Source organism: Panthera tigris, chromosome B2, assembly GCF_018350195.1.
Source record: "Panthera tigris isolate Pti1 chromosome B2, P.tigris_Pti1_mat1.1, whole genome shotgun sequence".
In the NCBI taxonomy this organism is placed as follows: Eukaryota; Metazoa; Chordata; class Mammalia; order Carnivora; family Felidae; genus Panthera; species Panthera tigris.
Genome location: NC_056664.1, coordinates 7,933,244 through 7,949,076, shown reverse-complemented (window position 1 = coordinate 7,949,076; position 15,833 = coordinate 7,933,244). Strand labels below are relative to the sequence as shown.

Sequence of the window (15,833 nt, the reverse complement as noted above, 5' to 3'; positions counted from 1 at the left end):
CATTTGCGACTAGAGTAGATAAGATGTCTAGAGTTAGTGAAGTCTCACTAAGCCCTATATCCACAGGAGGCATTGATGAGTATATGGATTAAATTCATAATGGAGACCTGAAGTCATTAAAAAAAGATAACCAAAGGGGCGCCTGGCGGGCTCAGTCGCAAGAGCATGCACCTCTTGATCTCAGGATTTGGGAGTTCAAGCCCCATGTTGGGTGTCGAGATTACTAAAAAAAATAAACTTTAAAATGGGTGTAAGAGGGGCACCTGGGTGGCTCGGTTAAGTGTCTGATTCCTGGCTTCAGCTCACATCATGATCTATCTCATGGTTCGTGAGTTCAAGGCATGAGTAGGGCTCTGTACTGACAGCCCAGGGCCTGCTTGGGATTCTCTCTCTCTCCCTCTCTCTCTCGCTCTCTCTCTCTCTCTCCCCCCGTCTCTCTCTGCCCCTCTCCTGCTTGCTCTCTGTCTCTAAATAAATAAGTAAACTTAAAAAAACAACAAGTTCGTAGATACAAAGATACACAGAACAGATTTGGGGGGCGGGGAGGGTTGAGTGAAGAGGGTCAAAAGGTACGAACTTCAATTTATAAATAAGTCATGGAGACCTAACGTACAGCATAGTGACTATAGTTAATAATACTGTATTGCATATTGGACATTGAAAAGAGTAAATCCTAAAAGTTTTCATCACAAGGTAAAAATAGGTGTGGCGACAGATGTCAACAAGACACTGTAGTGATCATTTTGCAACATATACAAATATCAAATCATTATGCTGTACACCTGAAACTAATATGTTATATGTCAATTATACCTCCATTAAAAAATAGTAAACATCATGTCTTTCAAAAAAAAAAGCAAACAGATAGCCTTCTTGGGTGGATTTGTATTTTGGCATCTATCACGTGGTGTTGTTAGTTCTGCTTTGTCCTCTATTACTGCATAACAAACCACCCAAAACATAGTGGTTTAAAACAACGATTTATTCTCCTCCTAAGTCTGTGGGTTTGTCAATCTGAGTGATTCTTCTGTGGGATTCATCTGGGATCACTCATGTGTCTGCAGTCATCTGACCACCCCACTGAAGTCCAAGATAGCCTCGGTCACATGTCTGGAACACCAGCACTGGCAAGGCGTTTCTGTTCTCCCCATAGAGCCTTTCAACCTCCAGTTAAGTTGGACTAGATTCTTCCCAACACAAAGCTCCCTTAGTCTCAAGTGCACAAATCCCAATATGGAGGCCCTTATCAAGGCCTAGCGTGGGTCATGCTTGCCAGTGTCCCATTGGCCCAAGCAGGTCACATGACCAAATCCAGAGTCAGTCGGGGAAGGCCCACATAAAGGCAACAGTATCAGGTTGACTTATTATACGAATGTACCAACATCCAGGATAAACTTAAGAATTTAGGAAATCAATAGCATTCCCATTACTTAATACTTGCCTGATGTCCACAGTCCATAATTCACATGTGAGTAGTAGTACTCCCTAGGGAGAATTTTATACATTTTAGATATTTTGAATGTGCTAGTGAAATATAGCCAGAAAATGAACATTTGAAATGTATATTGTTTTATTACGAACTAGGTACCTTGTTATATTGTAGTCCGACCATTATGTTGATTTTTATAAAAATATCAGGAGCAAGTAGGTTTTATTATCCATGAGTTTTCTTTCAGAATAGTAAAGTTACATTACAAAATACTTAGAGGAGGCAGTGTTGGGGGCCCATATTTGTGAAACGTACGAGTTCAGCTTGACTGCTTAACGACGAGCCTTCAGTTATTTTCAAACCCTGCTAGCCAGATTAAGTGTCACTAAATTATTTTTTTTCAATAGATATTGGTAATTTTTATTTCTGTTTTGAGACTAGGACAGAAAACATAGTGGGGGGGGGGATCTCTTGTTTCAGGAAGCAGTGCAAAAATGTCAAACCTTGCTTTGCCAGACTCTCCCCTTCTCCAAGACCCCCACACCGTCTCAACCGCCCTCCTTGGCACGGTGAATTTACTTCTAGATCGTAGTTCGAATTGTGAACTTATACAACAATACCAGCTCGCGGGTATAACAGAACAGATGGTGCAGCTCCCGAGCCCAGCAGCTGGAAGGGACCCGGGCTGCGCTCGGCACACAGTAGGAGCACCATAAACGTTGATTGACTGAGTTCATCGCGGCGGTTGACGCGGAGCCCTCCCGTCACCAGGCAGTGTCCTTATCTCTCTCCAAGCCCACACCCCTGGCCCGAGAGGCGGTGAGCTCTGAGCAGATGGCGACTCCCGGGTGCCAGGTGTGCGGCGCGTACGGCTCGGGACCCGGCACTGAGTTCTTTGGTCCCGGCCCCACCCGACCCCTCCCGTCCCACGAGCTCCCCCACCGCCGCGGCCTGCGGCACACGGGCTGTCGGGCGGGAGCGGGACCCCGGGAGGGGAGGGCCGGGAACAAGGAGATCGGTGCCTGGCGGAGCCCGTGCGTCCCGCTCCCACCGCCCGCCACGCGCCCCCACCCCCTCCTCCGACCCGCGTCACTTGGCCGCCCGTGCTGTCTCCGAGCCTTCCCACCTCCCCGCTTTGCGATCAAGCGCCTTTCTTCCTCCCCCTCCCCTCTTCTTATCTGACATTTGCTCGCCCGTCTCTGCCCACTCCCCAGCGGCTCTCCCTCTCTGGCAGACGCGCCCTAGCCCGCCCTCGCACAACCTCCAATCGCAGGTCAGCTGGTTTGCCAACGTCGGCCGAGGGTTGCTCTCTGCTTTAAGCGTTTTTCCATGAGTGAAATCGGCCGCTTTCCCCACCGGGCTCCTGCTGTAATTGCTTCTACTGGGCTGTTGGGGGTGGGGATCCCGTGGGTGCGCTCCCGTCCACACCGCACGCTAGGGTTCCTGGGATAGTTTCGGGGTACCCGGGAGCGAGGAGGTAGCCCCGCCGCCGCCCACGACGCTTCCTCTCAGGCCGGGCTACCGCGGGTGCCCTGCCAATCCGAGGGGGACAAAGCGAGCCGAGCCCCTGCTGCTTCCCAGTCACCGCGCCTGGGGCGCAGCCTCCACCAGCTACCCGCCCGCTAGAAGCTCCCTCCTCCCTGACCTGAAACCGGGAACTGAATCCCTGGGGGTTTCGGGTGCGCCCCCCCCCCCGGGCGAGGGCGCCTCTGCCGCGCCGGGGACTCCCCACCCCGCTCCCGCCCTTCCCGCACCCGCGAGGGGCGAGGGAGGGCACTGAGGCACTCCTGCCCCCGCGAAGGCCCGGGGGCTCGGGGAAACGCTTGAGGATTGGGGTGCAACCTACTGTTCCCCCTCCCCCCCACACACGCCCCTCGCCGTCCGGCGCTTTCCTCGCCTAGCCCGCCGCGCGCGCACGCGCCCCGCTCGGGCGCCCCGCAAGACCCGGCGGCTGCGGGCTCCACGGGACCTCAGCCCGCGGGGACCCGGGCGGGGGGTCCGCGCGTCGCCCGCCGGCCCGAGCGTGGGCTCCCGACGCAGCGCGCGCACAGAGCACGTCGGCGTGCAGAGCGGAGGTCGTGGGCCGCGAGGGGGGGGGTGGCTGTCGGTTCCGGTCAGCGACGGAACTGGGCGGCACCGCCGAGGGCCTGGCCGGCTCGGGGGCGGGGGACGGGGGGCGGCGCGCGGGGGAACCCCCCTCCCCGCAGCCCCGGCCAGTCACAACTTCAAAGGAGGGCCGGGAGCGCGCGCGCGGGGAGGGGGGGGGGGGCGTCTTCCCTCGGGCCGCGTGTGCGCGCGCGCGTCTTCGGCTCCTTCCCCGGTCGTGGAGCCTCCACGGAAGACGGGCGTGAAAACGCTGCAGACAGGACCGCCTGAAACATGTTTACAGTAGGAGAGACTGTCCTCCAGAAGCACCGCCTGAGTCCATTCCAGTCTATTTGTTCCCTGTAACTAACCGAAAGGCGAGGCGCGGCCGCGGCGGCGGAAGGAGGCTGGGCACCACGACCGGTCGCCCCGGCCTCGCCGAGCTGCGCGCCGCCGAGCGCGGCGTCCCGGCCCGCGGGAAACCATGTTTTAAGGAGGCGGGGTGGCCTCTGCGCGCCCTTAAGTACTGCGCGCCGTTCCTCCGAAGCCGCTGTGCAAAACGGAGAGCGGCCGGCGGGGACGCTGCGTTCGGACCCGTGCTCGCTGCAGCAGGATGATGCGGGGGCACGGATCATGTCCCGGGTTCAGTTACCGTGTCCAAACGCGAGGCCAGCCCTGGCTTCCCCGGTCTCCGCGAGCATCTGACAAGTGGACGCGAGGAGGCGGTGGGCGGCCTTAAGTCTTGACTTATGGGGGGGAAATCATCTGAATTCGCCGACACACCCTAGTAACGGCTGATCGTTTAAACTGCTACCTAAGGCAGGCAGAGTAGTGGATGGAGGATGATAGGGGTGCGGGAGGAGGAGGGGGAGGAGGAGGAGGAGGGGACGAAGAAAGAAGTCTGACCATCCCCACGTTTTCCCACGTCTGCTCGCGGGCTCAGGGAGGCTCAGCGCTGCCACCTGGCGGCCGCTCCTCCCCGGGTTGGGAGCCCGCTGGCCGCCGAGCACACCCAGACTCCGGTGGGTGTGCCCGGCCTGGGCCTCGCCGAAAGCAGCAGCAGCTCGAATTCATGCTTCAGAATTCATACTCCAGCGGCCCAGGCAAACGCTCGTTTTCCGCTTGTCCTCGTGAGACGACGGAAAGGGAAGGAAAGGAAAAGTGACTTGGTATGGCCATCGAGTGCTTACTTAATCCTACCAGGCGCTACTCGCTGGTGAGGAGGGGTGAGAAAGTGGTAAAAAAAATTATTAGAGACTCTTACCTCTTAGCTTATTCTGGAAGTAAAATAAATCATGGATTTCATTTTGCCCCAGACTCCCTATTTTGCTCTTTTGTAAATATGAGTTACTTCCATGTTATGTTTTCAATACAAACCCTGAAAGGGAAGTCCGGTTCTCATACAACTTCATGAAGTGGGAGTTGTAATTTGTCTACTTGATTGAGAAGTAAATCAGCCTCCGTTGGAGGGTTCTTTTCCCTCGAGTGTGCAACAGAAAACGCTGGGCCTTTCAGTTGGCAAAGTCCAATGACATCAGATTTCCCAGGGCTGCTCCCGGCCCGCTAAAGTAACAAACACGGGGGTTCCCCACCCCCTTTATTTCATTTGAACTGAACACTTGTCAGACCAGCTCCCACAGTCACGGTTTCTATAACCAACGCAAGGCAAAAATCTTGCAAATCAGTGCAAATCCAGGAGATTTGTTAAAGTAATTTCCCTTCAGTTCCCACCCACCCCCCCCGCCCTGTCCCCCACCGCCCCCGCACCATGCCATAGGCATATAATAAACAGTGAGATGGAATCTTATTTCCATCTATACCCCATCCCATTTTATGGATGTGAGATTCTATGTTGTACAGGTATGTGAGAGCAGAAGAAATGAATTAGCAGATATTACATCTCAAATAGAATTCCATTATTTAATGGAAAAGATAATTTACCTTCATTCAAAATATGAATCGTCTAACATCAGTGCTAACAAAGACAATTCGTTTATTCTAAAATAGGGTGGGGGTTTTGTTTGTCTGGTTTTGCTTTTTGCAAAATTGTCTTGGTTTACTGTTAATATGGCTTAAAGAGTAGCATTAAGAATTCCTTCATGTGCTGCAAAGCCAGCAGAGGGATCACTGAGTACTGATTTACAAGGGGCCACCAAATATTTGGTATTTGGGGAAAAAACATCAGTAATGTCGAACTGGTTACAAAGCATATGAAGTTAGGTAATGAGAACACTGAGGTCTCTTCTCGTTACTTGGTATTGAGAGGCCCGATACATTCCAGCATGCACGTGGTGAGAAAGAGGACTTTAATAAAAGCCATTTGTCAAATCTTTTCTTCCATTTGAAAAGAAATAGTGACATAGAAGAACAAACCTACTTTAGAGGTCTCAGCATTCATATATACTATAATCATGTTATAAAGTCAATGGAAATTACGAATACCTTAGTTCTTCAGTTCTAAGAACTTTTTTTTTGTTTGTTTTCAACATCTCTAAGATATCTTACAACTGAGGGGATGTCACAGCTTCATTGGCAATTTTTCTTCCTTAGTTGCATGTAACAGTGGCGTGTCTTAAAAGCTACTGGATTTGTTAAAATAAAGAAAATACATCTCACAATACAAATAGGCCGGTGGCTATCTTTTTAGTATATACTTTTAAAAACCTGTGTGTAAGTAATGCACCTGGCTGGCTGAGTCCATGGAGCCCACCACTCTTGACCTCGGGTTGTAAGTTGGAGCCCCACGTTGGGCGTAAAGATTGCTTAAACATAAAAATCTTAAATTGTTTTAATTTTAAAATGTTTAAAAATTAAAAACCCATGTGATTTCAGCATAAACAAAATGACTAGGCCCACTTTGATTAAGTCCCACTTGCCCCCATACTTTTCAGTGGTGGGAGCAGAAATGGTTTCAGAAATGTAATCAATTACATTGCCAGTCGTCTTGACTGAATGATCACAAACTAGCTATGCTCTCAAATCATTAGTTGGTATAAATCCCAAAATAAATATATTTATTCCCTTTTTTTATTCTAGTGAAGATGCTTTTATACATAAATTACATGTATAAAATACATATACCTGTATATATTTGTGTACATACATGTATACAACTGTATGTATACTCTTAAGAGGTAATTTTTATGTCAGAGTATAACATTTAGGATTGCTGGGGTTTTTGAGTGTGCATACCCAAGAAAAGAAAACGCATGATGAAACACCCAACTTTGTTATATGCAAAAAAAAAAAAAAAAAACGTTTTTTGTTTAAGATTTGTTCCCCCTTCTAAAAGAAAAAGAATATAACTTGGGTAGGTAGTGGCCAAGAATGAGTTGCTTTTACTCAGAAAACATTCTTGCTTGGGTTGATCCTTGAAGATCCAGTCAGATGTCTCCAAAGGGTGTTATTTACAGTAAAATTCTAAATCTGACAACCCGGGCCTCTCGCCAGCTACATACTTTAAAAGTTTGACAAGATAAATAGAAATCTGCTGCCTCCCACTAGTCTGATCTGAATCAAAAGCTCACTTTATTACGTTGGGTTGGCCCTACCTAACCACCTATCCCTGGCCTGTAGAAAAACAGTTTAAGGAAAGACCAATTTTTACTTGAACCCTAATTTTCACACCTTGTGGTAGAGATCATTTTTGTGGCCAAATAAACATATATTCTGATCACCCTTGTACCTTTCCTCTGCCACACTCTCCACAATAGTCCTCACTTTCTTTTAAAATGATTAAGACAACAGGATTGCCACTATTGTCCTTGTATGGGTCACATCCATACTCTGATTACTTTTCAAGTCAGCGACCATCCTCAGCGTGCCTGGCTGGCTCAGTCCGTGATCTGAGTTCAAGCCTCACCGTGGGTGTGGAGACTACTTTAAAAAAATCAGTGAGCATCCACAACTTTAGTCTCTTGAACAACAAAATGCTGCCTCTATTAGAAGGAGTATCTCTGGCATTGAATTACCAAGAGAAGGATAATAACATTCACTGGGGGCTTACAATGCATCAAACTCATTGAACCCTCACAACAACCCTATATGAAGTAGCTCCTAGTGTTCCCATATCACAGATGCAGAAGACTGAGACTTAATCATATGCCCAGAGTACAAAACCAAGTAAGAAGGACTAGCATCTAGGTCTAACATAAATCCAGAGGCTCGACTGTCTTCTGCCACAAGTTACCACCTCCTTCTTTCCCTCTGCCTTGGCCTTTTAGCTCCATTTCATTCAAGTAACATAGAAGCAACGTAGGAAGAATATTTAAGAGGAAAAATATATATAAGAAAGAACCCTTCTTAAAGGGTTGGGGCGGGGTGGGGGGGGAGAAGGGAGGAGAGTGAAGCAACCTTGAATTTTGAAAATGTGGGAAACAAATATTGAGAAAGTAAATCGATTCCAATCCTTTACTCAACATTATCATCCTATACAAAACTCTATGGAAATTCTGCCATTAAGTATGGAACACTGCCTAATGTGTACCAGTGGAGAGCTCCTCTGTTTGGGCTATCTAGGATTTACAGGGGGGTTTAAATCGTTAAATAACCATAGTTAACCCCTGTTTGGTTAAGAGAGCAAGCAGTTGTTGCAAAAATTCCTCTCCTCTGCCTTCCACAAACAGAACAAAAATTGCTCTGAAGGGATTTACACAATACATCAACATCTGTGCTGTACCTAGAGTTGTTAAAATAATTGTGATGACAGGTGTCTAGGTACCACTTTCTTAATGGTTTTCAATATCCATTGATTTATTGTTGTGGCTTTCCTTCCCCCTTTTACATCCTTGGCTTTATGAAGGATCCGAGGAACAGATTTTGCACTAGAGGCTGATTCTTTATTCCAGTACTGAAAAGAACTAATAAAAATAATCACTTGGCTTTTAAGCAGAAAGCTTCCATTTACAGTATTTCACCCTTACTCCCCCCCCCCCCCACACACACACTTCCAAGCCCCTTGTTATCTAACATAATGGTTAGAATACATTTCCGTCTCTCCCCTTAATAATTTCATGCATTAACATCCTCTTTACACACCACACACACACACACACACACGCACGCGCACACACACACACACACAGAGCAAAAGGAAAAAAAGGCAGCAGAAATCTCAGCTGTACTTCTAGCCCTTTTAAAAAGTTTGCTCTGTAAATTGGAATGAGGTCAGATTTGGAGCTTCTCATTGCACGCGGAGATTATTATTGCATCGGGTTCCAAGCCAATGGGAAGCCTGGGGGAGGGGCTTGGCACGAGGAAGCGTTGGTTACAGCGGCTGATTGGCCGTGGCCAAGACTGTGAAAGGATAAAGAGGCGCGAGGCGGAATTGGGGTCTGCTCTAAGCTGCAGCAAGAGAAACTGTGTGAGGGGAAGAGGCCTGTTTCGCTCCCGGGTCTCTAGTTCTTGCACGCTCTTTAAGAGTCTGCATTAGAGGAACTCTGCCATTACCAGCTCCCTTCTTGCAGAAGGGAGGGGGAAACATACATTTATTCATGCCAGTCTGTTGCACGAAGGCTTTTTGGCTTCCTACCTTGCAACAAAATAATTGCACAAACTCCTTAGTGCCGATTCCGCCCACAGAGAGTCCTGGAGCCAGAGTCTTTTTTGCTTTGCATTGTAGGAAAGGGACTAAGTGATAGAGACTATGTCGCTTTCCTGAGCTCCTGAGAGAGCGCTCGTGAACTGGAACCAACTGCTTCAGGGGAAGAAAAAAAAAAAAAAAAAAAAAAAAAAGACTTGCCTGGGAGGCGGCGAGAAACTTGCACTGGAAGCTTCAGCAACCAGCATTCAAGAAACTCCTCTCCACTTTAGCACGGTCTCCAGACTCAGAGCCGAGAGACAGAGCAAACTGCGGCGCGGTGAGAGAGAGAGAAAGCGAGAGCCAGAGGAGAGGGAGGGAGAGACTCTCCAGCCTGGGAACTATAACTCCTCTGCAAGAGGCAGACTACTCCTTCCCCGCATCTTTGGGAGACTTTTCTCTCTTCGCCCAACGCCGCCCCGGCGAGGAGTGGAGGGGCCCGCACGGCCGCCGCGCGCTTTCTCCCGCTCGGCGTGTGCTTGGCCCGGGGAGCCGGGAGGGCCCGGCGATCGCGCCGCGGCCGCCGCGAGGGTGTGAGCGCGCGTGGGCGCCCGCCGAGCCGGGGCCATGGTGCAGCAAACCAACAACGCCGAGAACACGGAAGCGCTGCTGGCGGGCGAGAGCTCGGACTCGGGCGCCGGCCTCGAGCTGGGCATCGCCTCCTCCCCCACGCCCGGCTCCACCGCCTCCACGGGCGGCAAGGCCGACGACCCGAGCTGGTGCAAGACGCCGAGCGGGCACATCAAGCGACCCATGAACGCCTTCATGGTGTGGTCGCAGATCGAGCGGCGCAAGATCATGGAGCAGTCGCCCGACATGCACAACGCCGAGATCTCCAAGCGGCTGGGCAAACGCTGGAAGCTGCTCAAAGACAGCGACAAGATCCCTTTCATTCGGGAGGCGGAGCGGCTGCGCCTCAAGCACATGGCTGACTACCCCGACTACAAGTACCGGCCCAGGAAGAAGGTGAAGTCCGGCAACGCCAACTCCAGCGCCTCGGCCGCCGCCTCCTCCAAGCCGGGGGAGAAGGGAGACAAGGTCGGTGGCGGGGGCGGCCACGGGGGCGGCGGCGGCGGCGGCGGGAGCGGCAACGCGGGGGGAGGAGGCGGCGGCGCGAGCGGCGGCGGCGCCAACTCCAAACCCGCGCAGAAAAAGAGCTGCGGCTCCAAAGTGGCGGGCGGCGCGGGCGGCGGGGTCAGCAAGCCGCACGCCAAGCTCATCCTGGCGGGCGGCGGCGGCGGCGGCGGCGGGAAGGCGGCGGCCGCGGGCGCCTCCTCCTCCTTCGCGGCCGAGCAGGCGGGGGCCGCTGCCCTGCTGCCCCTGGGCGCCGCCGCGGCCGCCGCCGACCACCACTCGCTGTACAAGGCGCGGACTCCCAGCGCGGCCGCCTCGGCCTCCGCGGCCGCCTCCGCCGCGCCGGGCCTGGCGGCCCCGGGCAAGCACCTGGCCGACAAGAAGGTGAAGCGCGTCTACCTGTTCGGAGGCCTGGGCGCGTCCTCGTCGCCCGCGGGCGGCGTGGGCGCGGGCGCCGACCCCAGCGACCCCCTGGGCCTGTACGAGGAGGGGGGCGCGGGCTGCTCGCCCGACGGGCCGAGCCTGAGCGGCCGCAGCAGCGCCGCGTCGTCGCCGGCCGCCGGCCGCTCGCCCGCCGACCACCGCAGCTACGCCAGCCTGCGCGCCGCCTCGCCCGCCCCGTCCAGCGCGCCGTCGCACGCGTCCTCGTCGGCCTCGTCCCACTCGTCGTCGTCCTCGTCGTCGGGCTCCTCGTCCTCCGACGACGAGTTCGAAGACGACCTGCTCGACCTGAACCCCAGCTCAAACTTTGAGAGCATGTCCCTGGGCAGCTTCAGCTCGTCGTCGGCGCTGGACCGGGACCTGGATTTTAACTTCGAGCCCGGCTCCGGCTCGCACTTCGAGTTCCCGGACTACTGCACGCCCGAGGTGAGCGAGATGATCTCGGGAGACTGGCTGGAGTCCAGCATCTCCAACCTGGTCTTCACCTACTGAGAGGGGGGCGCGCGCGCGCGCGCGGGCCGGGAGCAGAGGGCCGGGTTGGGGGGGGTGGGGGAGAGGAAAACAAAGAGAGAGAGAGAGAGAGAGAGCGAGAGAAGTGGACAGAGGAAGAGTTGGAAGAGAAAAGGGAAAATTGAAAAAAAAAAAAAAAAAAAAGGAAAAGATTAAAAAAAAAAAAAGCGAGCAGGGCCGGCTTGGGCCGCGTCGCGGTCGCGGGAGAAAGCGCGGCGGCGTTTTGGGGACCCGCGCTCCCATCCCCCAGCTGCCCGGCCGCGGGGACGCGGAGGAGGCGGCGGGGAGACGGGGTGGGGGGGGGCGACCTTTTATTGTTCTTGATGTTGTTGTTGATGGCAAAAAGCTACTTGGAGTTTCCTCCCCTTTGCCCGAAGAGACACCCCCACACACACCCCCCACTTCCAACGAGCTTCCGGACTTGTCTGCTGCTCCCCCAGCAAGAAGCCGACTTGATAGTTTTTTCTAGAGACTGAAGGAATCTCGTCCCTTTCTCATCGCCCCCTTGCTGTTTTTGCTTTATTTTATCTCATTTCTTGATCGAGAGAGGAGGGGGAAAAAACAACAACAAAAAAAAGAAAAAGAAAAAAGAAAGCAAAGAAAAGAAAGAAACCCAACGCGCCCCCGGGGATTTAGTTCTCAGCACCCCCGCCACCCCCCTCCCCCTGAAGAAGACAGAAGGCTCCGGGCGTGGAATTGGACCGAAGGCTGAGCTTTTGGGGGGTCGCGCAGGCTCGAGACGCGCCGGGACTGAGAGACTCCACGCTGGCGGATTCCCGTTTTGCTGGGTTTTGCCTCCTTTTTTACTTTTTTTCCCTTTCTTTCTTCTTTCCTTCCTTCCTTCCTTCCTTCCTTTTTTTTTTTTTTTTCCTTGCCCCCTCCCGCAGCCGGAGGAGGAGGTGATGCGGAGAGCCCGGTGGGGAGCCCGGCGAGGGGCGCGGGTCGGGACGCGGGGTAGGGGGCTGCGGAGGAACTGGGACGGGTGTGCACGCTCGGGGAGCAGGTGGCGCGTCCCGGCGGCCCCCGCCCCGCGCATCCCCGCAATCAGAGAGGTGAGACTGGGCGGCCCGCGGGCGTGCAGGAGCGCGGACTGTTTGATGTGGTACCGGGGGGCCGTGGAGGGGCGAGTGGTTTCGGGCGGGGGGAAAAAAAAAGAGGTTTTTTTCTTCTCTTAATCGGAATCGTGATGGTGTTGGATTATTTCACTGGTGGGGTTAATATAGCATGTTATCCTGTCTATCTTTTAAAGATTTCTGTATAAGACTGTTGAGCAGTTTTTAAAATAGTGTAGGATAATATAAAAAGCAGATAGATGGCGCTATGTTTGATTCCTACAACAAAATTATCACCAGCTTTTTTTCATTCTTAACTCTTTAAAGGATTCAAACGCAACTCAAATCTGTGCTGGACTTTAAGAAAGAAAGAAAAAAAACCACAATTCAGGACCAAATTTTTTCTCAGTGTGTATGTGTTTATTCCTTATAGGTGTAAATGAGAAGACGTGTTTTTTTCCCTCACCGATGCTTCATCCTCGTATTTTTTTTTTCCTTGTAAATGTAATCAGATGCCATTTTATATGTGGACGTATTTATACTGGCCAAACATTTTTCTTTTCTTATTTTGTCCCTTTTTTACTTTAACCTTTTCGTTTGCTTTCTTTTTTTTTTACTTCCTTTCTTCCTTCCTTTTTTTTTTTTCTTTTGTTTTTGTTGGATTTTTTGGTTTTTGGTTTGTTTTTTTTTGTTTTTGTTTTTTTTGGTAGTTTGTTGTTACCCACGCCATTTTACGTCTCCTTCACTGAAGGGCTAGAGTTTTAACTTTTAATTTTTTATATTTAAATGTAGACTTTTGACACTTTTAAAAAACAAAAAAAGACAAGAGAGATGAAAACGTTTGATTATTTTCTCAGTGTATTTTTGTAAAAAATATATAAAGGGGGTGTTAATCGGTGTAAATCGCTGTTTGGATTTCCTGATTTTATAATAGGGCGGCTGGTTAATATCTCACACAGTTTAAAGAATCAGCCCCTAATTTCTCCATGTTTACACTTCAATCTGCAGGCTTCTTAAAGTGACAGTATCCCTTATCCTGCCACCAGTGTCCACCCTTTGACCCCAGTCTTATAAAAAAGGGGGGGGGGGAGAATTAGCCAAACACTGTACGCTTTTCAGAAAAAACAAAATTTTTTAAATAAAAACTGTTCTGTCCAGAGGCTTTAAAACTGGTGCATTTACAGCAAAAAGGGATCCTGTAGCTTTAACTTGTAAACCACATCTTTTTTGCACTTTTTTTATAAGCAAAAACGTGCCGTTTAAACCACTGGATCTATCTAAATGCCGATTTGAGTTCGCGACACTATGTACTGCGTTTTTCATTCTTGTATTTGACTATTTAATCCTTTCTACTTGTCGCTAAATATAATTGTTTTAGTCTTATGGCATGATGATAGCATATGTGTTCAGGTTTATAGCTGTTGTGTTTAAAGATTGAAAAAAGTGGAAAACATCTTTGTACATTTAAGTCTGTATTATAATAAGCAAAAAGATTGTGTGTATGTATGTTTAATATAACATGACAGGCACTAGGACGTCTGCCTTTTTGAGGCAGTTCCGTTAAGGGTTTTTGTTTTTAAACTTTTTTTTGCCATCCATCCTGTGCAATATGCCGTGTAGAATATTTGTCTTAAAATTCAAGGCCACAAAAACAATGTTTTGGGGGAAAAAGAAAGAAAAAAATCATGCCAGCTAATCATGTCAAGTTCACTGCCTGTCAGATTGTTGATATATACCTTCTGTAAATAACTTTTTTTGAGAAGGAAATAAAATCAGCTGGAACTGAACCCTAAATCTCGACTTTTGTCATTATTATTAGACCCAAAGCCTCTAAGATTGGGAGGGCCCCCATCTGCCTTAGCTGTGAAACAAGTAAGTTCTCCCAGGACTGCCTGTTCAATGCGATCTTACTGAGGAATAAGAAGTTCCTCTTGGCCAGATTTGGCAGGCCCTGACCGTGAAATGACGGCGTCCGCTGAATACGTGTCAACTCTGCACGCTTTCTAGGAATTTTCTGATTTTTACATTTAAATAAATGCCGTTTGTCTTGAAATTTTAAAAGGAGGGGGAAGGGCGATGTGGACAGAATCCTTTACAGACAAAAACTGGCCGGCTGCTCTTTTTTTTTTTTTTTTTCTCTAAGCCTTCTGTTCCTAAAGCTGCTTTATCCGTGACTTACCCCCGGCTCGCTAACCATCCAGCAGTGGCCAGAATTGTTTTCCACAGATTAAGAACACACGAGCCTGTTAAATGATCGCCCTGTTGTGGAGGAGGAAGCCATCAGTGATTTTGAAATGGAAAGGTATCCATTTTTTGCCTAGAAGCAGAAAGGTTCGTGTGGTGCTAAAAAGTCTCCATTTTGTGCCATGCCCATTTTGTGCGTTATTAATGTAAGTGAAATGCAACAATAGAGATGAACTGGAGAAGTTGGCTTCCTGAAGGCCGAAGGGAAACCCAACCCCCACTCTGGATCTGTGAATAGCACGCTTTCACCTAGTGGAGATTTATACTTTTTATGTGCGTCTGGCACAGCAGTATTACTGAGACCTGTATGCAGGGGGGGTGGGGAGGTGGGGGAGAAAACAGGCCCATTAGTGCTGGCTTGGAAGCTGCATCTTGCTAAGTAGCACTATTTCCTGTTTACTTTGAGAGTTAACTATTGCCATTAACTAACAAAACCTGTCCTTACTTCCAAACCGTTGGTTGATTAAAAATGTGTGCTGTGTGTGTTTTCTAGTTTTCCAGCCCTGGAGAGGTGGAGTTAACACGCAGACATGTTTGGAAGTAACCCTTTCAGCCATCAGGATGGCTTGTACGTAAAGCAATATCCTTCATCCTAGAAGAAGAGGTTTTTGGAGGCGAGTCCAAAACGTGCACATTTTGTTGTTCAGTGAAGAGCAGGCAATCTCTACCTCCAAAATAGTGTAACTGTTGTGTTTCAATATAATTTCACCTTTTCAAGATGATTATAGATACTAGTTTCCAATTTTTTTTTTTTTTTTGCATTTTTCCAATAGAGTTGTTTTCGTTGCATTTGTATACTGAAACTGTGAGATCTCATTTTTTTTAAAGACCTTAAAACCATATGGCATCTTAAGTCTCTTCAAAAACCTTTGCAGGAGGAGGGGGAGCTCCTTTTATAAAGTGCTTAAATTTAATTTTTGTTCATTGTAGTTATGATTTAGTTTTTTCAGATCCAAAGTATCAAAACCTTGACATAAATGAAGCCTATATGAGGCACTTTTTTTATATTTTATTTTGTAGGGTTCTCCTAGAACTATATATTTTTCCTGTATTTTCCATGTGAGGACATAGGCTTTAAATGTTTTCTTTAAGAATTTTGGTAATGTTCCTTTAAAAATGAAAGCTTAAGTGTGTGTCCTTAGCAGGTGATAGAATAAGGTGTAAGAAATATTTTTGTACTTTAAGCAGTTTTCATTCGTAAGGATACTAACGTGTTGGATGGTACAAGGCATAAAAAACCTGAGAAACCAAACAGTTTAGTATGGCTTTTTCTTTCAGAGAATTTGGATCAACAGAAAGGAATAAATTTCAGATTTTCTTTTAAGACTATCAAACTATTTTTCTTTAAAGACAGTGCTGCGGGGGAGGCGGGGGGCCTAGGCAGCTCAGTCAGTTGAGCTTCTGACTTCTGCGTTCAGGT

At 49.4% G+C, this 15,833-nt stretch overlaps 2 protein-coding genes across 2 annotated transcripts in view; both read left to right on the top strand.

Moving 5' to 3' along the window:
* The window catches only part of LOC107180379, a 616,686-nt gene that overhangs the window by 132,310 nt on the left and 468,543 nt on the right, over positions 1-15,833 (top strand). The gene's annotated exons all lie outside the window — the stretch shown is intronic.
* SOX4 (SRY-box transcription factor 4) lies at positions 8,848-11,154 on the top strand. Its single transcript, XM_042985609.1, has one exon. The coding sequence runs from the start codon at positions 9,660-9,662 to the stop codon at positions 11,097-11,099; it is 1,440 nt and encodes a 479-aa protein (XP_042841543.1). The 5' UTR covers positions 8,848-9,659; the 3' UTR covers positions 11,100-11,154.